The 25,019-nt window shown below is 36.9% G+C and overlaps 1 protein-coding gene across 2 annotated transcripts in view; it reads right to left on the reverse strand.

The window, feature by feature from the left end:
- Positions 1-267: 267 nt before the first annotated feature.
- LOC106844392 (membrane-spanning 4-domains subfamily A member 4A-like) overlaps positions 268-25,019 on the reverse strand; it is a 32,728-nt gene continuing 7,976 nt past the window's right edge. Inside the window, exons 1-7 of one of the 2 annotated variants that reach the window (XM_014861800.3) lie at positions 23,020-23,184; positions 11,106-11,265; positions 9,885-10,019; positions 6,734-6,790; positions 5,389-5,547; positions 3,696-3,797; positions 272-1,484 (exon numbers count right to left, since the gene is read on the reverse strand). In XM_014861800.3, coding sequence (XP_014717286.1) covers positions 1,446-1,484; positions 3,696-3,797; positions 5,389-5,547; positions 6,734-6,790; positions 9,885-10,019; positions 11,106-11,240 — 627 coding nt within the window. In that variant the 5' untranslated portion in view covers positions 11,241-11,265; positions 23,020-23,184 and the 3' untranslated portion in view covers positions 272-1,445. Of the gene's footprint in view, positions 1,485-3,695; positions 3,798-5,388; positions 5,548-6,733; positions 6,791-9,884; positions 10,020-11,105; positions 11,266-23,019; positions 23,185-25,019 lie in introns of those variants that run through there. The other variant, XM_070487909.1, reaches the window with a different exon arrangement.

Here is a 25,019-nt window from a genome sequence, read left to right on the forward strand (position 1 = left end):
GCTCTATGATACCTCAATAAAGCTGGAAAAAACTGAAACCAAAAAAAAGTCTGTAAAAATGCAAAGATTTGTTCTTTTCTCCTATCATAATAAAATTATCACTTCCTCAGAAAGAACTTTCCTGGTTACTCTTTCTAATGTACCACACTCCCCCACCAATACCACCAGCTATTCTCTAGCCCATTAACTTGCATGTAGGTTCTAACAACATGTGGAAATATTTTGACTAATTACATATGTGTTCAATTATGCCCTGCCCTATGAGTTTAACTGACATGACACGAAGGATGTCATATCTCTTGTTCACCACTATATTCTCATTTGCTTAAAACAATACCTACTCATCATAGGCACTTTATAAACATGTGTTGAATAGAATGATAATGAATTGGTATTACATATATACAAATACATATACGTGTACATATATTCATGTATGCGTCTAAATTAAACCTAAGCCTCAGTATTTGCCAATGAGAGTAATGGTTGCTCTGCCTATATTGTATCAAGCAATTATCACAGGTCTATGAGCTAGGTGATATTATCACTACTTTACTGAAGAGCAACATGAAGTACCGAGAAATGTTGTTGTATAGCAATGGCCACTTGGTTAGCAAATGAGAGAAATGGATATTCATTGTTTCTAATTCTGTTTAATTTATTTTTGCTCTGTAATAAGTCAAATGTATTTAATGAACAAACAGTAAATACCATGTGTTGTTCTATCACATATATGGCACTGGATACAAATTTGATTAGAATATAACCCTGCCCTGTAGGAAAGAGAATGAGAGAGATAGGGAAGGAGAGGAAGGTGAAGAGAGAGAGAGAAAAAATAAAAGTTGAATCTGATCCATGATATGATTTCTATTCTATGTATATTTACACGCAAATAATGGTTTGTGCACATGCAAGGACTGACTGTGCTATTCGAAGTTATTTTCAATAGGAGAAGGAAAAGGGAAGAGAAGGAAAAGCCACGCATCTCAACTTTCTAAATGTTAAAATACCTTGTATTGCCAAAGGCAGGAAGAGAAAGTCACACAAGAGGGAGAAGTATTGACCAAGGAAGCAGAAATATGTAGTCTGCATGGAGGCCTCATTCAGCAATATCTTTTTGCCCTTATTCTGCCAAATCTTATTTACCACCTTATGTCCTTCTATAAAAGTCCTGAAGCTGGATGAAAAACTTTCAGGTCCTATTGACTTTTACATTTATTTAATTTCTGCTATTGATGATAAAGAGCCAGCGAAATGAGCTCTGGGGAGAAAACGAGAACATATTTCTGAATTTTATATAGATAAATATATTAAAGTCAGAGTTGGATTCTGTTACTTTCCCAAGTGGGGTTCTTGCATAACTGTCAAGAAAGGTTTTCTGGAACATTTCTCTGTTGATCTGTTGGTGGCATCAAATATCCTGTAACTGGTGCAGGAGATGCTGTTTATGCCACGTGAGGATTTGATGAAGCAATGAACACAACCTGCGGAATCAATCAGAATGCCATAGGTGAGTCAACAAATAACCTTGGGGTTTGCATTACCTGTCTACACAATGTCACCATCATCAGAGTCTACAATTTCTTCTCTGAATTCAGTCTCAACATCAATTTTCTGGGTTTTTCAGGCATTCTTTAGATGAGGCTAGATCTAGGAAAAACACTCAGTGATAGCTCTTGGCCTGAGATCTTGATTGCTGTTACTGTGGCCTTGCAAGTAGATCAATCATACATGTGGATGATGGTGCTCAACACGTTGGGTAAACCCAAGTGTCGTGGAAAATACAGAGCTCTTCTTCCAAACCTGGTCGTTCATGCTGATGGCAACAACCTATCCAAATCACTGATTTGCTGAACATGAGTAAAGCATTGCAAAAAACCACATTGACCCAAAATAGGAGGAATCATTAGGAAACTAAGGAAAATGCTGGTTCTTCTTCCACAAACTCAGTGTGAAATGGAGTGTATGTGGCGGGGAGATCCAGAAAGAGATAAAGACTTAAGCATTATATGCTCCAAAGCCATTGCTTTTCTTGATTGACACTTTCCAGTTCTGTAACCAGTGGAATTAGGGAAAGCAAAACTTCTCAGCTCTGTAACTAATCTAGGAGCAGAAGCCAACAGTAGCCTAGATATTACGATCTGAGCATTACTAAGGAGTTTACTGCCTGGTTCAAATGTTTCATGTAATGAAAAAAATGCTGCACTTAATTAAGTTACAAAATCATTGGGAATTGTTGAGAAACTCTAGCTTCTAGGATCTTATAATGCAAGAGTCCAACAATAAAGTTCATTTGATTTAGTCAATCTCTTTTCTGTGGGGAACGGCTGTAGGGTGGGGGATGTAGTCTAGCATGGAAGCCCCAAAAGAAAGTAGTGGAGGGGCCGGCTCCGTGGCCGAGGGGTTAAGTTCGTGTGCTCCATTGCAGCGGCCCAGGGTTCGGATCCTGGGCGCGGACATGGCACCACTTGTCAGGCCATGTTGAGCTGGCGTCCCACATCCCACAACTAGAAGGATCTGCAACTAAGATATACAACTGTGTATGGGGGGGTTTGGGAGATAAAGCAGGAAAAAAAAAAAAAAAGACTGGCAACAGTTGTTAGCCCAGGTGCCAATCCTTAAAAAAATAAAAAAGAAGAAGAAGATTGACAACAGTTGTTAGCCTAGGTGCCAATCTTTAAAAAAAAAAGAAAGTAGTGGAAAAATAATCTGATCAAACTATTATTATTTTATGATTTGGTTTTGGCTTCTGTCTGACCCAGGCCTTTGGGTAGTGAAACTAATGAGCACCTCCTAGGTTTTAACATCCATTTTCTCACCCTGGAACCCTCAGTTCTTGGAAGATATCCTTGTTCTATCCTTCCTAGTACCTCTTGGTCTCTTCTTTCCTCCCATTTCCCAGTCTTCTCCAGTTGACATCCTTTCTGCTCAGCAGCCAGGAGGATCTGCTGCAAGTCTCAGGGTAAGAGAATGGGCAGGTATGCGCACACTGACAGAGAATTGCGAAACCCTGACTTTCTGCAGCAGGAGGCTGCAATAATAGGATAATGGAGCAGCATCTGGCACTGCCTGGGGACCTCTCAATTGTAAAATATTCTGATCCTAAGTAAGAAGGGAGGCCCTTCGAAGGAGTAAGGATGAAGAAAAATAGCTTTACTTTATCCATTGTGATAGGCAGAATTCTAAGATGACACCCGGTCACCCATGCTCCTGCATGATTCCCTCTGCTAGAGTATGGGTGAGACCTCTGTATTTGATGGGATATCAATCCTGTGAGTAAGTTAGTAACCAGTTGACTGTGAGTTTACCAAAAAGGATACTATTCTGGATGCACATGATCTAATGATGGGAACATTTTAAAAAGCCTTAAAGCAACAGAGACTTTTGCTCTCCTGGAGGCCTCACTGTAGAAGTAATTTGTGATGAGTTCCACAGCTGAGAGGAAATAAATTCTGCCATTTGAGCGTGGAAGGGGACCAGAGGCCTCAGCTGAGACTACAGCCTCAGCCCACTCCTCGATTACAGCCTTATAAATCCTGAGCAGAGAACCCAGCTAAGCCATGCCCAAACTGAGAGAAGCTGTAGAAACTGAGAGATAATAAATGTAGGTTGCTTTATAACTCTATGTTTGAGCAATTTATTACACAGTACTAGAAAATGAAGGCAGGTATCTTCAAGGCAAGACTGATACTCACCTTACCACGATTACAACAGATTATTTTGTACCCGATGATAGAGAGGGACACAGCAATGCAGAACTCCAGCACACTTAAAATGAGCACCATACCATCCATACCCTAAGAACAAATTCATAACAAAGGAACATGAGGAATAGAGATGATGAGTTCAAATCATTGACCACTGATTACAATACTAAAAGAGAAGAACCATTGGCCAGAGGTCAGAAAAACTGACTCCTAATTGCAGACATACACTTATTAGTTCTGAGCCTGCTGAATGTCATTTATCCTCTCACTTTTTCACCAATAAAATTATCATTTTTTCCCTGTCCTCTACTTTCAGTGCTATTGTAGATATAGAATATGAAATGCTATAAAAGGGGGGAAAGGATCATAAAGATAATTATCAACTTAGTTCTTTCAAAACTAGGAATTCCATATAGTTGACACAATAATATGATCTCATATCTTAGTAATTGTAGGTGGAGTGATAATTTTAGGCAGAATAACAATAAGCCAAAGAGGTCCACATCCTAGTACCCAGAACCAGTGATTATTTCAAGTTACAGGGAAAAGGAGAATTAAGTTTGTAGATGGAGCTAAGGTTAATAGCTGACCATGAGATGGAGGGGTTTTATGGATTACGCAGTGAGCACAAAATAACTACAGAACACTTATAAGTGGAAGCAGGAGCTGGAAACCTAAGGGAAGTAAATTATTTTAGCAAAGTCACTGAAGGGGTGATTTTGGAGTGAATATATGGCGGTCAAGATTCTCCTAGGATTTACTAGGAATTAAGAAAAGGTAATGCGATCGATCTGCTTAAGAAGTTAGGAAGAATGCTGAGTTCCAAATTTGGGTTTGGAAAAGAGACAATAAGAGAAAGAATTAAGCAGCACAGTGAAAGACTGGAAGCTCAAATGGAGAGGAGACAACAGAAAACTCAGTGGTGTTGAGAATGGCCAATAGACTTTTTAATAATAAAGATTTCATTGTATTTTAGTCTGCTATGGGTACAGCAATATCTCTTCCTCCACGCACTTACCCAAAACTTCAAGAAGTTTCACAACCTACAAAATCTTGTGTAAGTGCTAATTTGGAGAATAAAGCAACCAGGATGCTATCTAGATGAGGGCAAGGGGCACAGAAAAGTAGTAAAATTCAGAACAGAGATTGAGAATTTGCCAAGAGCTGGACATTGAAGCAAAAAGTGCTTAATCTTGCAAGAACATCCAGAGATGGGAGGTATACTGGGTTTTTCACCATTTGTAATATAACGTTCAAGGCAATTTCCTTTATTATTAGAGAACCAGGCAACTGTATCAGGCTCCATCAGGACTCCCTGGAAGATATAGAGACTGACATCTGGGCTCCATTTTTAGAGTGGATAACAGGACATACTTACCAGTGTTTTGAAATTAAACAGGAAGAATTGAGCAAAATGCTTAGCACACTAGTTATTACAGAGTGGATGTTCTACTACTATGAGCTTTCTTCCCACTTTCCCTTATCACATTTAGAGAAGGAACAAAGAGAGAGATGAGACATGGGCCTGACTCCTATATAAAAGATTGCCCTATTTCTCAATCAATTCTAACTTCCCAAAGTGATTCATCAATTAGATGACACTGATTGTTACTTTTGCCAGAGCCCGGGCTCCTGTGACTTGCTTCCACCACAGTATCCCATGAAAAGAGGAAGCACTAACCAATAAAGCAGATACAAGCATGGAACAATTCTCCGAGTTCTGATGATTTCTACACAAAGGGTAAGTGACTGAGAAAACGATTATGCTGCTCATAGTGACTAAGATCCCTGATGCAGCAAAGATAGAGCTGGTAATGTTCAGCCCTAGGCTACCTTGGACCTAGAAAGGAAGGAAAATCAGTTAATCCAACAACGTTCTCTGATACGTCTCCATCAATAACTTTACATTCACAACTTCTTCTCCAACCATCTTCTCTGTCTTGATTATAGCAATAGTCTCCTAACTTGTCTCTTTTGTTATAGTAATTGCAACTCCAATCTCCTGCCAAACCACAAATATCGTACTATTATTCCTACATTACAGCCTTCAGATGACTCCCATGGGCGTGTGAGCTCAACTCCAATCTCCTTAGCAGGGCTTTCAATACCCTTTACCCTTTAGCTGGACAGTCCTGTCTGTGTCCATCTCCCATCACGTTCTGTTTCAGGTGACTGACTTCTTATTTTCTCACTGTTTCTTGCCTCTCATGACTACATGCTTTTTGCATATTATCTCCCTTTGTTCTCTCTATTCCTTTTCCTGTATTCTCTTCTCTCAGTGAAGTTATAGAGGCCTTTATAAGAACTAAAATTCCTCAAGAAAGTATGAGAGGCTTAGTGTGGCTGTAGCACATAGTAGATTTTAATGGTTATGGTTATATCTGGAGGAGATGCTAGAGAGACAGATTGAGGTCAGATTTGGAAAAGCAATATTGATCACCTCCATAATTTGATATTTATCCTTTGAGTGAAGATAACTAAAAAATGTTCTTTATCTAGGAAAATCATTTATTGAGATCTGGGCTTTTGCCTTTTATTGGCTTTGGGAAAGACATATTGGCATGAAAGCTTGTTTTAAATTTGCTTCTCCTTATTTAACAGCTTTATTCTGAATTTATTTAATTGAAAACTGAATCAAAATCCTTTCTGTATATAATTGGAATACATATTTTCATCAATAAGTCAATAAATATGATGCTACATCAACACTTGGTGCTACTGTCATGTGGGGCTGGATCTCAAGCTGTAGGGTTTGTTTAACCGATCCTTTGGATGTATCGTCTCATGACTTCTCTGTATTTTCATAAAGATTCTCCCAGCAAGTACTTTCCCAAATGTTCATTCTCATGTCAATAATTCTCTTATCTGACAATTTTTTATTCCAATTTTTGAAAGACCAATCCCACCAGGTAAAACTTACAATTTCTTCTGATTTTTAAAAAGTAAAATTTGTTTTCTATTCTGGAAGAATACATACATGATTAATCTTTCTTCTTTTGGAGCAAAAACTAGGAAGCATTACTCACCAGACCTCTTGTAGTTCTGGTTCCTGCTGCAATTGACAAGGACCCTGATATAAGAAACTAATAACAAGAAGAAAAATACAGGTAAAAAACTTTAAACAAATATGTAAAGGGATCACTTGCTAAAACTTATCCTCAAAAGTCACAATTATGTTAAACAGAACAATTATATTAGAAGAAACACAAAAATTTGTAAATAACGGTAGCCTTTTCCCAGAAACAACAGAGAAATTTTACTAGATGGATTCACAGGAGAATTTATCCACCCTTTCAGAAAATGTCTAACAGTGATGGTATTTAAACTGTTTAAGGGGATTGAAACATACAGAAAGCTTCTCAATTCCTGATATGAAGTAATCCTAATATGAGGCCAAATTTAACAAGATTAATATCTTATTATTAATATATAATTAAAACCTAATGATTATTTTCTTTTAAAATGACTATTAAAAGTTGTAAATAAAATAGTAGCAAAGAAAAATTTTAAATTCTATATTAGATGATATTTCTAATATACTGATTCACTTGACTCCATCAATTGGGTAATTATTTTCCATTTAGCTCAGATGATTGGAGTGAAGTCGATGGGACTCCCTGCCTTAAGCTGTTTAACTGTTTGAGTTTCTAGGTTTGCTTTCCCTATTTGATTTCAGAAGTTTCAAAAAATCTATCTTCATACCAAAAAAGACTGATCTAATGAAGTAGCTTGATAAATTTTTTCAACAAATTTATGAATACCAAGACAGATGATTAATGTAAACTAAGTCTCTTCTGAAAAAAAATAGCAGGTCGAATCACCCATCATGTAATATCACGTGAATCAACAACAAGTGGGTATTTCTCCAAATGTCTAGTTTTTTTAGTATTGAAATGCTGTTATAATTTATGAAATTAATGAATTTAAGGAGAAAACTCAGATGCTAATTGCTATTCATGTTTACAATGTGGATAAGACAGTTAATAGCATTTGATGTTCTTATTGACTTAAACATTATTTATAAAATATGAAGAGTTGCAATTTCTATAATATGCTAGAACATCTGTCTCAATCTTAAGGTTGTTATGTTTAATGGGGAAACACTGGGGTCATCTTATAAAATCAAATCAAGATAAAGATGTAGACTCTTATGTAATACTATTCTTAGTATATTCACCAAAATGGTTATATAAGAAAAATATTTGAAGCAAATGGTTATAATTACTTCTTTCTACATATAAATATGTTATACTGCAAAAATCCAAGATTATCAACTAAAAACTGCTATACACTCTAAGAAAATTCACTAAGGCACAAGGGAACATCATTATATACAGAAATTAAGTATATATATGCTATAAACATGTGTTTGTGTGTTTGAATATAGGAATTAATAAGAGAAATTCATTTACCATAGCAAAAAATTTATAGTTTCTGAGACAAAACGCTTAACAAAGAATGTGAAAGGTACGTATAAATAAAACTTTACAATATTCCAAAAGTACACAAAAGAAAACTTGAACAGATAGACTAATGTGAGGATAATTTCATGGGATTGTGATAAAGGACATTTATCTCTACTGGAGACTAGAGGGCCAAATAGAAGAGAAATGTGTGAGTGGTTCTTGGTGTTATTCTTGTACTGCATAAGGGAGAAAAGGAGGCATTTCAAAGGTGAAGTTTCGAGATAAGGTTGAAAGCATAACTGATGGTAGCAGGAAAAAATATTCCCCCAGTTAAGCAAAGGCTCATCTAGTGGGACGCCTACAAGAGTCTGAGCAATGTCTCAGTTGACAAACACAGCTCCTGCAGTTCCTGGTAATCTACTGAACATGTGTAAAGGTGTAAATTATGAAAACTGGTTTCCAAAGTGGTCTTGAAAAGGAAACGGAAAGGGAAGCAGAAACCCCAAGTGGTTAGATGCATGAAATACTGGAATTACACTGACCCTATTTGAGCTCTAATTCCCCTACCAAATAAGTGTGTGATCTTGGGCGATTTACTTAATCTCTCTAAACCCTAATTTCTTCATCCATAAAATGAGGACAATGATAAATCCTTTCTCAGAAGTTTGGGATGATTGTTTGAAATGGAATTACACATATAAAGCACTTAGCAGAGTGCCTAGAGCACAGTAAGAATTTAATAAAAGCTACTACTGACATGAATATGATCAGATATATAAAGCATTGTACAACTGCCCAGAAGGAGACCAGCATTTGCTCTTCTTCAAAGCTTGCAACAGGCATGGGGGCGCACAAAGCCAGCTCATTATAGACTTTAAACTCTAAACTGTCTCATTTTCAACTTTGCAGATAAAGGGAAACTTGGCAGACTTAAATAGATTCCCTGAGTCTAACACACATCCAGTTCATAGATGTATTTTCCTCTTGTCAGTAGATAAAACTTGATACTTTATGCTTCATTTACACTCTCAATTTGCAGAGAAACTCTCTTGCAATTTTTTCTGGGGGGAAATTTTAAACTTTCTTAAATTTTAATTTAATTTATAGTTATTAATATTGAAATTATGAGATAAAATGTATCTAATGGCAATGGTATTTGCAAAGATTTGAGAGTTGACTGTAAATTGCTTGCATACAAGCCATGTATCCTCTCCTCTCTTGCTGACAAAATTCTCATTTTTTTCAGACTCTATGAGCTTCAGTGAACGCTTGCCAGCCATAGAGGTGAATCTTGAGTAGCCCAAGCTAATAATGGCAAATACATGAACTTTGCCCATAGCTGGCTTAGGAATATAAAGCATTTATGCATTATAGAACGTTTATGAACAAGAAGATGTGCCAATGAATCTGATACACTATGCCAGCAGTCCTCAATGGGGTAACTCCTGAAAAACCAACCCTATAAATGACTAACTACCAGGCTTCTTGTTGTGGAGTAATCAATGCTTTCAATTTTTTAACCATTCTGGTTTAGATTTTTTGCTATATGGTGTTGTAATATACCCTGATACATTCATTATTTAGTCTGCCTAGCTTTCTTTGAGTTTTATGTTATTATTCACATTTATGAGAAAATTGAGTCAAAAGAGGTTGGAGATCTTTCTCAAAGTTATAGACCTACAAGAGAGGGTTAGGATATGATTCCAAAGCTCCAGGAGATTAACAACTATGTTATATTGTCTCCAACTATGTCAGACGGTATTCTGCTCACCATCACCGACCCCCAAATTGTGTACCCTGAGTACACTGTTAAAGGACGATCATAAATTCCATTAAATGACACCACACCAGTAGTCATTATTATTCCCAAGCTGAAGTTCACCAGGGCAATCAGAATCTGGACAACCTAGAAATGATGAAGAAAGTAAAAATTGATTACCTACCACAAAATTTGCTGCCAAGATACCCCCTTTCCAACCACTAAGTTACCCTTATTCTCTATCTTTTGAAATAGTCAGATGATCTTGATGATATTGTCCTGCCACTTTTCTTACATACAAAGTACTGTGTAAATATTAAGTTACTAAAATTATCTCTTGGTATATCTATCCCAATTGCCTCATTAATTTCAAGATAAAAAAGATGGTACCAGGACCTTCCCAGAGGTGCTTTATGATACCTACCTATTATGCTACTCCTACCACCACTGTTGATCTCCTTCGCACATGCTCAGACAGGAGTGATCCAGAAATTAGGAAGCAAATGTTCTAGCAAGAGAAGTAATCTAAGGAATGAGAGTATGTACAGCAGAAGACAAAGAGAAGAGAAATATGCCATTTTCCTGGGGTCTGGGGCCTGGGGCCTGAGGACATGAGTGAGTACATGGCCCAAAATAGAGAAATTGGAGTACATTAACCCATTGAGTTCAAAAGGATCCACAGCATCATAATGACTTTGTACCATTGGCTTAAATCTTGGGCTAAAGATAATCCTCTATATTCACTGTCCTTCCACCTGCACTAACCTGTCTTTCTTTACATCATCCATTTCTTTTAGACACATCCACCTGTGACTCCAGACAGAAATGCACAGAGCACAGAAGAAAGCTAAGAAAACTCCCCAGAGAGAGATAGTAAAAAATATGGGGCCATCAGCTATCAGGAAGTTCTGTAGATGGAACACGAGCTGCTGCACATATGTCCTTTTCTTTTGTTGCTCTTCCGTGGTGAAGTTAAATATAGTTGTCACGGATGACCCACAACCCTACAGTAGATCTGAAGTCACTATATTTTAAATACAACTAAATCAGATGCATGAAGTAATAGAATATTGTATCATTTTTCAAGTGATAGGCTCTGCACACCAAATACTGATATTCCTAGGGCCTGCTGATGTATTATGAGGCTAGTGAGACAGAGTATTTGATGTTAGATCTGATCCCTGGTGATTCTACAACAGGATTGGTCTTCTCCCAGATCCGCTGCTGACTTACCCCGAGGACTTTGGGTTCCCCCTTCAAGAACTTCTCTGGCATCCCTAGCCATTGGTACTCGTTTTGAGAAGCATGAGGTCCTGGCTGGTAAAAACCAGCACCAGCCCCTGGTGTCGTCTGTTGCATTCCTTGCATGGTTGTCGTGGCAGCAGAAAAGATGCTATAGTAAGAAATGTAATTTAGGAAGAGGTCATGAAAATGATAGAACAACATCGGGTCTACATGTGCTTCCTCTATTACAACATCTATTAGGACATTTTTACATAATGTAATTATTCATAGACTAGCCAGGAAAGTAGAACAAGGAGAGAAGGCGAGAGACACAGAGAGAGAGAGGGAGGGAGAGAGACAGACAGAGAAAGAGAGAGAGAGAGAGACAGAGAGAGAGAGAGAAATGCCCTGTGACATCAATATGTTAGAAAGTATGGAAGAGAGGGAAATGTGGATAGAATTGAGGCAAATATGCTGGGCCCCTCAAATTAGGGAAATGTCATCAAGTTTATATATCACATCTGCACTCTGATTTTATCTCTATCCCTATGTCTGCATATTCCCTTGATTACAATCATTTCCTCTTTGAGAGTCAAGTTTTTCAACAGTAATAACACATGGAATCACCTGCAGTCCAATTTCCTGCGTTTTGTAGCCTTCCTTTTCTAATCAGAGCAGAATGACATTCTCAGAGCTGGAAAATTTTCCCAGGTTCATCTTGACTAAATACAATTTATGTAATCTTGGCTTTTACCCCATAAATTTTGGACTTTGGAGGTGGAATTTATGATTCTGAAGTATATCCCTTGCACCAAGAATTTAAGTCTGTTGTCCCATTAAAATGTTTTAAATTAATGTTTAAATTGATAATTAATTAAAACTGACTTGCTAATGCACAGCAAGGACATAAAATTATCTTTCTGAGACTCAAAGCACAAACACAATACTCTACTGCCACTTTCTCTCCTCAACATAGTAACCTCAATCAGGTTATGTGGAGATACGTTTAAGTCACATGATTTTTTTTTTTTATTGAGGAAGATTAGCCCTGAGCTAATTGCTGCCAATCCTCCTCTTTTTGCTGAGGAAGACTGGCCCTGAGCTAACATCCATGCCCCTCTTCCTCTGCTTTTTTACATGTGGGACACCTACCACAGCATGGCTTTGCCAAGCGGTACCAAGTCCGCACCCGGGATCCGAACGGCCAACACCAGGCCACCGAAGCGGAATGTGTGAAATTAACTGCTGCACCACCGGGAAGCCCCCATGTGAATATTTTTATCTGCTCTTTTGAATCCATGTTCAGATGTTGCATGGCTCTCTTCCATAAATTTTGAGGGAAGTGAAACTTGGTAAGACTCTGCCAAAACCAATCAATTCTGATACCATTTACGCTTGATTGGTATTGATAAATGTCTCAAGGTTGGAGATGTGTGTACTTTGATTAATTCAGATTTCTATGGAAAGGATTATTAACCTGTATTTATATTCAGTGTGCCAAAGGAACTACATTATTAGTTAACTAGCAATAAAACTGACGGAGATCCAAAAAAAAAATGAGTCTATTTTAAAGATAGATAGAAAAAAAAGTCCAAAATCAAAATACAAGATTAATCATTTAAAACATTATTTTAATTTTAGTTACATATGCATTCTAAGTTCTGAAAAGTACAAAAGAGCAAATCATAAAAGAATGAGTAAAATAAAAATTAAGAAAATGATAAGAAAAATATAATTAAAAATTCGTAAGCAATACATAAGGTGAAGGAGACTAAAATAGTTGAGATCAAGAAGTAAACAAGAGAATGTAACCAAAAATTCAATATTTCTTTTTCTGTTCTAAAAAATTTCTAAAATCAACACAGAGAAAGAAATTTGGAAGTGCATTTTGAAACTAGGAAATAACTAAAATCCCCATAAGTTAGATGAAATGATTGTCGAAAACAACCAAGATTGCGTGAGGATGAATTTAGGGGAAAAGTAGAGACATCATAAAAAAAAACAGGACACTACTGCCGCAGATGTTCAGAATACACTTCTCAAAGATGAGAGACTCACTGAGGTATAAAACATATATTCTTGTTTATAATCCTGAGAATATATGCACCAGTTGATAGCAGTAGCTTCTCTGGGCAAGTATAGTTCTGGGAAGTAAAAGGCAGGAATAAAAGAGAAATCACATCAAAAAGCCACTTTTGTAGAAGGCCATCTGTCTCTGACTAAGTCTTAGGCTGGAGTCCACAAAGAAGGAAGAAAGCATTCTTGGCCTGAGTCTCCAAGAAATCCCACAGATTAGGATCACCTGAATATATCATCACAACCAAAGATCATAATATGCACTAAAGCCAGTCTGTGAGATTTAACCAGGAGAAACAGCAAGTGTGTCAGATGTTAGCATAATCAAATACACAGTATGTAATACATATGGACAAAGTATTTTAAAAAATGGAATCAAAAAAGCGAGAAAGCACGGATAAAGTGCAAAAACTGACATGACACATTTAAAACTTGTCATGAAAAAAGATAACGTTGACATTAAAAAAAAATTTGACCAAAGTGTTAAACAGCAAGGAACAACTGAAAAGAGAATTAGTGAACTGGAAGGTAAATCTGAAGAAATCACCCAGAAGCCATATAGAGAGAAAAGGAAATGGTCATAAAAGAATACAGGTTAAAAGATTAGAAATAAAGAGTGAAAGTTCGAGAATATGTATAATTAGAGTACTAGAAAGAGAAAATATTAACCAGAGGATGGGCAAAATTGGCAACGTTTGGAATGATAATATATCTGTACATTTTCTTTAACTGATGAAATTCTTAAACCCACAGACACAGGTCACATAACATACACCAAGGAGTACCTTTATCAGATCTACACTGAAACACATTGTAGTGAATTTACAAGATAGCAAAGAACAAAGATGATCTTCAAAGTCGTAGAAAAGAAAAGTCAGATCACACACAAAGGAACAGCAATTAGACTGACAACAATCCAGAAAACCACAGAAAAATATTTTTCAAACAACTATAGACTTAGAATTTGTTCTGCACCAAAACTGCACTTTAAGATCAAGGGTACAATAAAGACATTTTCAGATAAGTAAACACCTGACAGAGTTTACCAGCACAGACATTTACTAAATAAAACTTCTAAATGATGTGCTTCGAAAGTAAGGCATATAAAACCCAGAGGGATGTTCCACCATACAAGAAGGAACGGTGAGCAAAGAAACTGGTAAACATGCATGTACACACATAGTTTGCAAAAATTAAGAACAATATCTAACTTGTTAGGTTAAACATAAGGACAAAATATAAAATACTGGACCCTCCAAAAGCAAAATTTGGGATTGGAATGTCAAGGGTTGGTCTTTTAATGTCCTTGTGCTCTTTGGGTGATGGGTGAAGGAAGTAACATTAGATTTCGAGTAAGAATGAAAAACATCGAGTTACCACTAAGCATAAGGAGCGGGTTGTTTAATTTTTCAGTAAAGAGAGGAAAATGTTATGACAAAACAAGTGAATGATAATTAAAAGAATAAATGCAATCCATCAACTAAAAAAGCAGAAAAGGAGATGAAATGAGCAGAAAAATAAGTGAGACAAGCAGTAAGCAAAAATATGGTAGAGGGCAAGGCACCTCCAGAATTGCCAAGCGAGGGCATCTGAGAATCCTCTCCTCTTTAAAAGCAATGAGAACACTGCAAAAATTATCAAAATCAACTTTTTCAGAACTCTGGACACTAACCAAGACCTTGCTTCAATCCTGGGAGCATTTATTCAAAGAAAATGGCCGAATCTCAGTAAAAATATTGAGCATGGTCATTTTGTTTGTAGTAAAATATTCATAGCCTAGAATTCACCATTTTAACCATTTTTAAGCCTGCAGTTTTGTACTGTGGTTTTAAGCACATTTACATTTTGGTGCAAAAATTAGCATCTCCATCTCCAAAACTTTTTCAACTTTCTCAGCTGAAACTGTAGTCGTTAAATACTAACTCCACGTGTCCACCTTCCCCCAGCCCTGCGGCCACCACCATTCTACTTTCCATTTCTATGAATTTAACTACTCCAGGAACCTCACATAAGTGAAATCATAAAATATTTGTTCTTTTGTGACTGACATTTCCCTTAACAAAATGTCTTCAAAGTTCACCTATGTTGTAGATGCACATCAAAATTTCTTTTCTTTTTAAGGCTGAATAATAATCCATTGCAGGTATAAACCACATTTTGTTCATCCAATCATCAGCCAATGTACACTTAGGTTGCATCCACCTTTTGACTCTTGTGAATGATATTGCTGTGTAAATGGATATACAATTATCTGTTCAAGTCCCTGCTTTCACTGTTTTAGGGTGTATATCCAGAAGTGAAATTGTTGGATCATATTACCATAAGGTAATTGTAAGATTAATTTTCTTAGAAATCAACATACTGTTTTCCACAGTTGTGACACTATTTTACTCCCCACCAGCAATGCACAAGGGTTACAATTTCTCCACATCCTTGCCAAACTTGTTACATTCTGGGGTTTTTTTGTTGTTTTGGGGGGTTGTTCTGACAATAGCCTTCCTAATGGGTGTGAAGTTGTATCTTACTGTGGTTTTGAGTTGCAGTTTCCTAGTGACTAGTGATGTTGAACGTCTTTTCATATGATTCTTGGCCATTTGTATATCTTCTGTGGAGAAATGTCTATTCAAGTTTTCTTCAATTTTTAATCAGTTTTTTTTTGTTTTGTTTTTTTGTTGTTGAGTTCTTTATATGCTCTGGATATCAATTCCTTATCAGATATACCATTTGCAAATATTTTCTCCATTCCATTGGTTGCCTTTTCACCCTGTTGATATTCTCCTTTTATGAACAAAAGTTTTTAGTTTTCATGAAGTCCAATTTATCTGTTTTTTTGTTGTCATTGCTTCTACTTGTGGTGTCAAATCCAAAAAAATCATTGCGAAACTTAATGTCATCAAAATTTCAATCTATGTTTTTTTCTAAGAGTTTTATAATTTAGCTTTTAGAATTGGGTCTTTGATCTATTCTGAATTGATTTTTGTACTTATATGGTGTAAGGTAAGGGTCCAACGTCAGTTTTTTGCATACAGATATCCAGTTTTCCCAACACTATGTGTTGAAAAGACTGTCCTTTCCCTGTTTAAAGATCTTAGCACCCTGGTTGAATATCATTTGACCATATATGTGAGAGTTTATTTCTGTGCTATTTCATTCCATGATCTGCACATCTATTTTTATGCTAGTATTACAATTTTTTGATTACCATGGACTTGTAGTTAGTTTTTAAATCAGGAAGTGTGAGATCTCCAACTTTGTTTTTATTTCTCAAGATCGCTTTGCCTATTCAAACTCTCTTGAAATTCCATTTGAACTTTAGGATTGATTTTTCTATTCCTTGAAAAAACTATATCACTCAAATTTTGATAGATATTTTATTGAGTCTATTCAATACTTGCATGTTAATAATATTAAGTCTTCCCGTCCCTGAACACAGGATGTCTTTCCATTTCTTTGTGTCATCTTCAATTGCTTTCAGGAATATTTTGTAGTTGTCAGTGTGAAAGTCTCACCTCAATAGTTAAGTTTACGCCTAAACATTTTTTTTTTTTGCTACCAGTATAAATGAAATTATTTTCTTAATTTCCTTTTCATTGTTCATTGTTAGTGTATAGAAAAGCAACTTATTTTTGTGTGTTGATTTCATATCCTACAACTTAACTGAATTTTCCTCCACCTACCGTCTTTTTGTGTATGGAATCTTTGGTGTTTACAAAATAGAAGTGCATGTCATCTGTGACCAGAGATAATTTTACTTCTTTTTTTCCAATTTGGAAGCCTTTTATTTCTTTTTGTTGCCTAACTGCTCTGACCAGGACTTCCATTTTTATGTTGACTAGAAGTAGCAAAGGCAGGCATCCTTGTCTTGCTCTTGGGCCTAGAGGAAAAGCTTTCATCCTTTCACTATTGGGTATGAGGTGGACTGTGGGTTTTTTCATAGATAGCCTTTATTATGTTGAGGGAGTTTCCTTCTATTGGTAGTGTTCTGAATGTTTTTATCATAAAAGAATGTTGAATTTTGTCCATTGCTTTTTCTACATCACGTGAGATGATCACATATTATTGTTTATGTCATTCTGTTAATGCAGTATATTATATTGATCCATTTTCAAATGTTGGACTGCACTTGCATTCTAGGTATAAGTCTGACTTGGTCATGAAATATAATCTTCTTAATGTGCTGTTGAATTTTATTTGCTAGTACTTTGTTGAGGATATTTGTATCAATAATCAAAAGGGATAGTGGTCTGTAGTTTTCTTTTCCTGTAATGTCTTTATCTGGCTTTGGTATCAGGGTAATGCTGACATCATAGAATGACTTAGGAGGCGTTTGGTCCTCTTGAATTTTTTGTAAGAGTTTGATAAAGATTGATGTTAATTCGTCTTTAAATATCTAGTAGATTTCACCAATGAAGCTACCTCATCCTTGAGTTTTCATTTTTGGGAAGTTTTTAATTATTCATTCAATCTCTTTACTAGTTATAGGGCCCTCCCCATTTTCTATTTATTTTTGATTCAGTCTAGGCAGATTGTATGTTTCTAGAAATTTATCCATTTCATTTACATTATCTGATTTTTTGGAGTATAATTGCTCATGATACTCTTATAGTCACTTTATTTTTTCTGTAAAATTTGTAAGAATGTGCTCTCCTCTGTTTCTAATTTTAGTTATTTGACTCTTCTATCTTTTTGTCTTAGTTAATCTAACTAAACTTATGTCAATATTGTTGATATTTTGAAGAAGCTACTCTTGGTTTCATTGATTTTCTCTACTGTTTTTTTCTTTTTTGAGCTTTGTCATCTTTTTACTTAGAACCACGGAAGTTGTAAAAACCAGTAGCTTAACAGGCTATGGAGGTGTTAGAACAGGGTTGTAAATCCCAGAAAGCTCCATCACCAGAGTATTATGAGTATTTGATCTGTTTGGCAACTACCTAGAAGAGCCACACTCATAGATATTGTCTTTATTTGATGTGACTAAGAGTTCATTCAGTGAAGGAAACCCTAACTCCAAGGTGTTTGTCAAAAACAATCATTAGAAACTGTTTAATTCACACCTTCCTGGGCAGTGATAGCTGTTCAGGGAAAGAAAAGCTGAATTAAAAAAAATTAAAAGAAAAAGACAAGAAGGAGGTACATGCAGGGAGCTTTGAAAAATTCCTAATGTATCCATGGAAATCTAGAAAGTCATGCACATGTGGAGGGTTGCGTCTACGCCCAAGAAAGAGCTGAGAAGTCCCTGATCCCTCAACTATAGCTGATCTTAAGAATCTATGCAAGTAAGAAGGAAAGACTAAGACAGAGTTGTAAACTCTGAAGTTGCCTCAGTGCATACACACAAAAAGCCTAACAGAAAAGAAGAGGAGACTTACTATTTTAGGGCTCTTAAAGACAACTGTTAAATCATTAGTTGACCATTAAACTAATCAAGCAGAAAGTTCAATGTCCACAGATTACAAAAAATACAGACTTCACAGAACCAAGGAGTCACTAAACAAACAAACAAAAAATAGCAACAGAAAAACAAAAAAACAGACAACAGCCACAACACTAATGAATGCTTGGGATGGAGTAGTCTTTTAAAAGATCAACAGAATTGGAAATCCTTTAGCTGGGTTGAACAGGAAAAAGTGCAAGAAGAAATTACTAAAACCAGGAATGAAAAAGGGAACATGATTACCAACTTGACAGAAATTTTAAAAAATTAAAAGGGAATACTAGGAAAAACCGTATGCTATTAAATTAGATAACTTAGATGAAATAGTCAAATTCCTATAGAGGCACTAACTAGTGAAACTGAATCAAGAAGTAATACAAAAGCTACAAAGATCTATAACAAGAAATTAAATTAGTAATTTAAAAGATTCCCACAATGAAAAGCCCAAGCCCATATGGTTTCACTGGCGAAATCTATTAGGCATTTTTTAAAATATTAATAACTCCTTCAAAAACTCTTTGAAAAATGAGAAGAAGAAGGTCACTTCCCAACTGATTGTGAAAGAATGTAAAAGAACAAACTTAGACCCTTCTTCACACCAAACAAAAAAATTAACTCAAAATGGGTGAAAGATCGTAATATAAGAGCTAAAAATATGAAACTATTAGAAGAAAACATAGGAGTTAGTTTTTGTGAACGTGGGTTAGGCAATGGTTTCTGAACTATAAAAATAAAAGCCTCAAGCAACTAAGAAAAAACAGATAAATCAGACTTCTTCAAAATTAGAAATTTTCCTACTTCAAAGGGTCCCATGAAGAAAGTGAAAAGAAAACTCACAGAATGGGAGAAGATATTTGCAAATCCTATATGTGATATAGGACTTGGATCCAGTATATACAAAGAACTCCTACAATTCAAATATGAAAGAGAAAAATAATCCAAGTTAAAAATGGACAAAGAATTTAAATAGACATTTCTCCAAAGAAAATAGACAAATGGCTGATAAGTGCATGAAGAAATGCTGAATGTCATTTATCGTGAAAGAAATGTAAACCAAAATCACAAGGGGATACCACTTCACACCAACTCAGAAGGAAAAAATAAAGACAGTAACAGCTGTTGGTTAGAATGTGGAGAAATTGGAATCCTCAAACGTTGGTGTTGAGATTGAAAATTGGAGCAGTCACTTTGGAAAACAGTTTGTTTTCCAAATGTAATAGGGAGACTTACCATATGACCCAACTATTCCACTTGCAGGTATATAACAAAGAGATACAAAAATATAAGTCCACCCAAAATTTGCATACACATTTTGTTAGCAGTATTATCTCTAATAGCCAAAAGAGAGAAAACCTCCAAATGTTCTTCCATTCACCAGACTAGTATAGTGGATCTTATTAAGCAAAGAGGCTTTGGAATTACACTATCTTGGTTTGAATTCCAGTTCTGCCATTCTTTGCTCAAGTTACTTACTATTGTGTTTCTATAACTCTCTACTGTAAATAACAGTGCCTATCTCTTGTGGGAAGTTAATAACAAGATAATGCATTTAAATCACTGCATTTCACATGATGAATACTAAACACATATTAACTATTATTATTGTTGTTACTACTCTTATTTATCCATTTTTGGATAATTTATGTTTAATGTATAAAACATAAACTTCCTCTAATACTTGCTGCCACTCAAGAACATGCTAGAGAGGAACTTTATTCCTGACATCCCCAGCTCCCACTTGCTCCTGTCACAGGGCTCCTGGAAAGGCAGAGGAGAGGGGCTTATATGATTAGTTAGAGCATGTTATTCATTGTGCCATTTGGTCATGGGTTGGGGCTTCCTCTCTTTTGCAGATTATTTCAGAGTGTTACGATTAGTTCCTAATACAGAATGGCAAAAGCTAAAGGTAACAAGAATCATGAGAGGGTTATGGGATTCCAAGAGTTTTCTTAATGGAAGGCCCGAAAATTAGACCAGGTTTCCATGTTAAGAAACTTGATAGGTCGTCTTTGGAAAGCCCAACAATTAGCTCAGGTTTCCATGTTAAAAAAACTTGGTAGGTCGTCATTGACACCTTCTCTTACCCACCCTCGATCTCCAAATCAACCATGTTCTTCCAACCCTACACAATTATTTCAAATCTGAGTTTTTCTCCTACATCCTCAGACCAAGATATCATCCAATTTTTATCAGGAATTTTCTCAAAGCCTCTTAATGTTCTCCTGTGTCCACTTGTGAGCATGTATGTCCAGCTCATTCTCCACTTTGTAGGCAGAATGATCGTGTTAAAGTGCAAAAAGAATTCTGTCACCCTCCTCTCTAAATCCTCCCTTGGCACCCCGGGGCCCTCACTGTAAAGTTAAAATGGGTAATGTCGTTGAAGGAGCAGCTCTGCTCCTTCAGCCCACACCCGTTGTCCTAATCTTACCTTGAATCTCTCTCTTTTGATTTTTGAAGCCACAAATACACTTGACTTATTTTAATACTTCCAGAGCAGTAATTTCATTCCTATATGGTGGCATTTGCACATGTTGAACCCCTTGTCAAGAATGTTCTGCACCTCCCACAGACACCCTGCAACAACTACAACTCCTCCTCCCCCATAAACACACCAGCCCAGGATTTGATCTCCTCACACACTGACAGTGCTTCACAGTCTCTGCCTTCTCTCAGTACAACTCCCCACCTCCTCCATTCCCCACACATGGCTTACTCAATCTATGGTGGTAAGGAAGAGTTTAAGAAATCTTAGTTATTTCTCTCTTACAGCATAGAGACCAAAAGTGTTGTAAAGGTAAGTACCAATAATTCTTAATCCAGCTAAAAGTGTACCTGAGCTTACTTCTCTTTAATGCAAAGGAAACTCTGCATTGATCTCTCAGACACACCTACAGACTGAGGATTTAGGAAATGTAGGCTCAGTCTTATCAAACATCTCTAATGGTTTTCCCTCTATACTTAATAAGACTGTGAGCTTCCACAGAGCAGACACTGTATTAAAATAATGCTTTCAAATGATTCTTCTGTTCTCTCCGTAGTTCAGTGGTAACACACGTCAGGTCTTGGCCACTCAGGTATGGTGCTCTGTCTTTCTAAAACCCCTCACTATAAGTTCATATAACAGCTCCTACCTTCATACCATAGAAATCCATGTGTTAAGGAAAAAAGTGTGTGAATATGGGCTTAACTTTCCCATATTCAAATACCAAGGAATCCAAAAGAACAGAGAATATTGGATAGAGATGAGGGACATTTCTTCCAGTTTGGGGAGGACTTTGAATCTAGTCTTGTCCAGTCATCTGTGACATGCATTTGGCTATTGACAACTATAGTGTCTTTTTTGTAGTTGTTCCCATTACAGATGGAGAGAAGCTTAGAAAGCTCCCCTCTCTTCTTCTACTGCCTTCAATCTCCTTGTGGATCAGCACCAACATCAATCTTTTGTTTCCTTATCTTTATGTCACCATTCCCCTCATGGGTCACAGTTGCCAAGGAGGGACCATGAGGAGGGTGGTCTAAAGGGGCCACATCTCCTTCCTTGTCAAACCTATAAGATAGAATAGATGCGCATAAGGAGGCCTGAACTTGGGTGGTTTGATGGAGGATGATGATGATGGTAATGTAGAGATGGTTACCTGAGCAGGGAAAGACCTCAACTAGGATTCAACAAGTCTGGGTTCTACTCCCTGCTGTTTTACTGCCTAGTGTGACTTTGGATATGTTATTTGCCTTCTCTAGATTTTCTTTAACCCCATGCAAGGAAAGCATGCATTGGGAACAATTGCCTTCGTCCTTCTTTGTGGTCCCAAGAATACTAAGAAACTACAAAGTCTCTTTTATTCACCCACTTCCTCATGAGCATCTTGAGCTTATGCCTTGGGTGTCACATGAATGGTGTCAAAGACAGTTGTAGAACTAGGTCAGGTCACAGCCTATCTCAGGGCCTACGTAAGACTGGGGACCCCACATTTGCCCTACAAAATTTACACCAAATTCTGCATGTGGTAGATATTTTCTTAAATGTTAAATTAAAAATAGTAAGTCAGAGACAGAGAATAAAGACCTTGCAGGAAAGGGCATCAAGAGTACATGAAATAATAAGTCAAAAGTATAAAATATTGCTTTCAGTTTCCTGATATCCTGAGGATTTAGAGAACAAAAGTAACTAAAACAACCTTATCGAGCGTCAGCTGTTGGGAGCCTGTCCTTACCCCCATCCTCTGCAGCAAAGATTGTTCCTCCAAACACCAAACATATATCTAAAGGTGCACTCAACCCACCCCAACCTGGAATACCAGCTTGTGCCATGGGAGGTGACCTCATCCTCTCTCATTCCACTTCCTGGGATCTTAGAACAAGTGGATGTAGAAACCATCAGCCCTAAAGCCTAGGAAGGCATGTCCTTGGACCTACCTTTCTTCAAGCCAGCAACGTCTGCAGGTGTCTTATAAGTGCCAGAAATTCTGGGCAAGTGCCTTCAGTCTAGGTATAATAACTTGTCCCCACTCCACACCTGTGCATTCCTCTTCTGGCAATTTGTCTGAATGCCAAAGGTGGTGCTGAATATTTCTGAGTCGCACCACTAGTTCCTTTTTTACATCGGAAGTACTAACTGAGCCTGTGTCCCTAATATGGGTGTGGAAGTCTGTTGTGACATTTGCTAACAGTCAGTGACTGCCTCATACAGTCTTTTATAGGAAAATAATAGTGGCTATTACCACTGTTAGTGGTTTATTAGTGTATATAGTGTATATCAGTGGAGATCAGTGGTTGAGGATTTACTGGATGTCAAACTCTCCTCAAAGATCTTTATACACACAAACTAACTTAATGGCATTTAAAAATCATTTGAAAAGCCACTTTTGACAATTTCACACATTCTCCTTGTCTCCCTGGAGAACTGTGTTGTTATATTATACATAACTTAAATGTATTGTTTATATGAAATTCCACCAGTAGAGATGAATGTCTGTAAAATGTCAACAAGTTGCTTGCATAACAATAATTAATATGGTACTTTCCTAAATCAAAGAGGAAGCTGGTATCATAGAAAAAGCCTGGTCTTTGACTAAGACAAACCCAATACCAATCATTTATTACATGACTTTGTTGTCTCTCTAAACATAAGATTCCTCATCCATAATATAAAATCAATATTTACTTTATAGGGAGGAGGAAAGTAAAGTGGTGTTCAGTTCTCATTCATTCAACATTCTCTTAGAGAAAAATTCCCATTAGCCAAGCAGTATGCTATGTGCTGCAGATAAAATGATGAAAAATGATAGAGTTCCTGACCTCAATGAACTTAAAGATCATGGGGCAGCCAGACAAGTAAACATACCATCGAAATCCAGGATAATCAGTTCTCTGCAAGTTAAAGAAGAGTGTTCTAACAGAGCTTATAGGGAACTCAATTCAACCTTGGTGATGCAGAAAAGACTTCCTGGAGAAGGGGACATCTAACTGGAAACTTGTTGAATGAGTAGGAGATAGATAAATGAAAGGAGAGTTAGACAAAAGAAAGTAAGGGGTTTCCAGACAGAGTCAATAGAATAAAGAAAAGCCATCTCTGTTTACAAGCATCCTTTTAAAATTAAAGCACAAATCTTCCAGTCATTATGGAACCAGACTTCCTCTTCCACTCAGCATAATTAGAAAACTGGGGAAAGATTTTAAACAACGCTTGAGGACATTGGACAGTGGTCAATGCAGGGTTTTGCACATTGAGGAAATGGCAACAAACATACAAATAACAACTGTTCTGATTTTCTGCATGAAGGATCTTTCCAGACCATGGTCAAGGAGATGGATTCCTGTGGCTCTTCTTGTACTGAGGAGAAAGAAATCAGAGTTTGAAGGAGCTGAGGCAGCAAGAATTAGTGAGTAGAGAACCATAAAATAGGTAGCCATTGTAGAGACAGAGCTCCTGAAATCTGAAAGAGACTCCTTTTAAATTTATTGTCAAATAGTACACATTTACAGGCTGACATTCCAGAAGTCCTATCAAAGAATAACCAGGTTCATTTACCTGCCACACAGGAGGGCCAATAACTGGAACGCCTGGCTAGTGGCAAGGAAAGAGGTTGATTATCAAAAGGCAGCCAGACGAGGAGATGCAAGTTAAAACTCAGATGCTCCTCCTTGAAGGGGAAAAGGAAAAGGCTTTCATCTGGGGTTTGGGGCAGAGGAAGGGGACATGGGGCTTTGGGGCTGAAGTTCTAAGAATCCTCTGCACAGGCAGGACTGTCTTTCATATTCCTACATGGATCACATGTGCGAATTTGGGAGGGGGCGTTCTCTGTGTTGCATGCAGTGGATTTTTAGTCTGTGATGTCTAAAATTGACAACTGGTCATTTTAGCATCTCAATGCTCCTATGTGATGCTTAGTCAGGTGGGGCAGGGGCAGTCAGCA

Source organism: Equus asinus, chromosome 17 (genome assembly GCF_041296235.1).
Source record: "Equus asinus isolate D_3611 breed Donkey chromosome 17, EquAss-T2T_v2, whole genome shotgun sequence".
NCBI classification, from domain to species: Eukaryota; Metazoa; Chordata; class Mammalia; order Perissodactyla; family Equidae; genus Equus; species Equus asinus.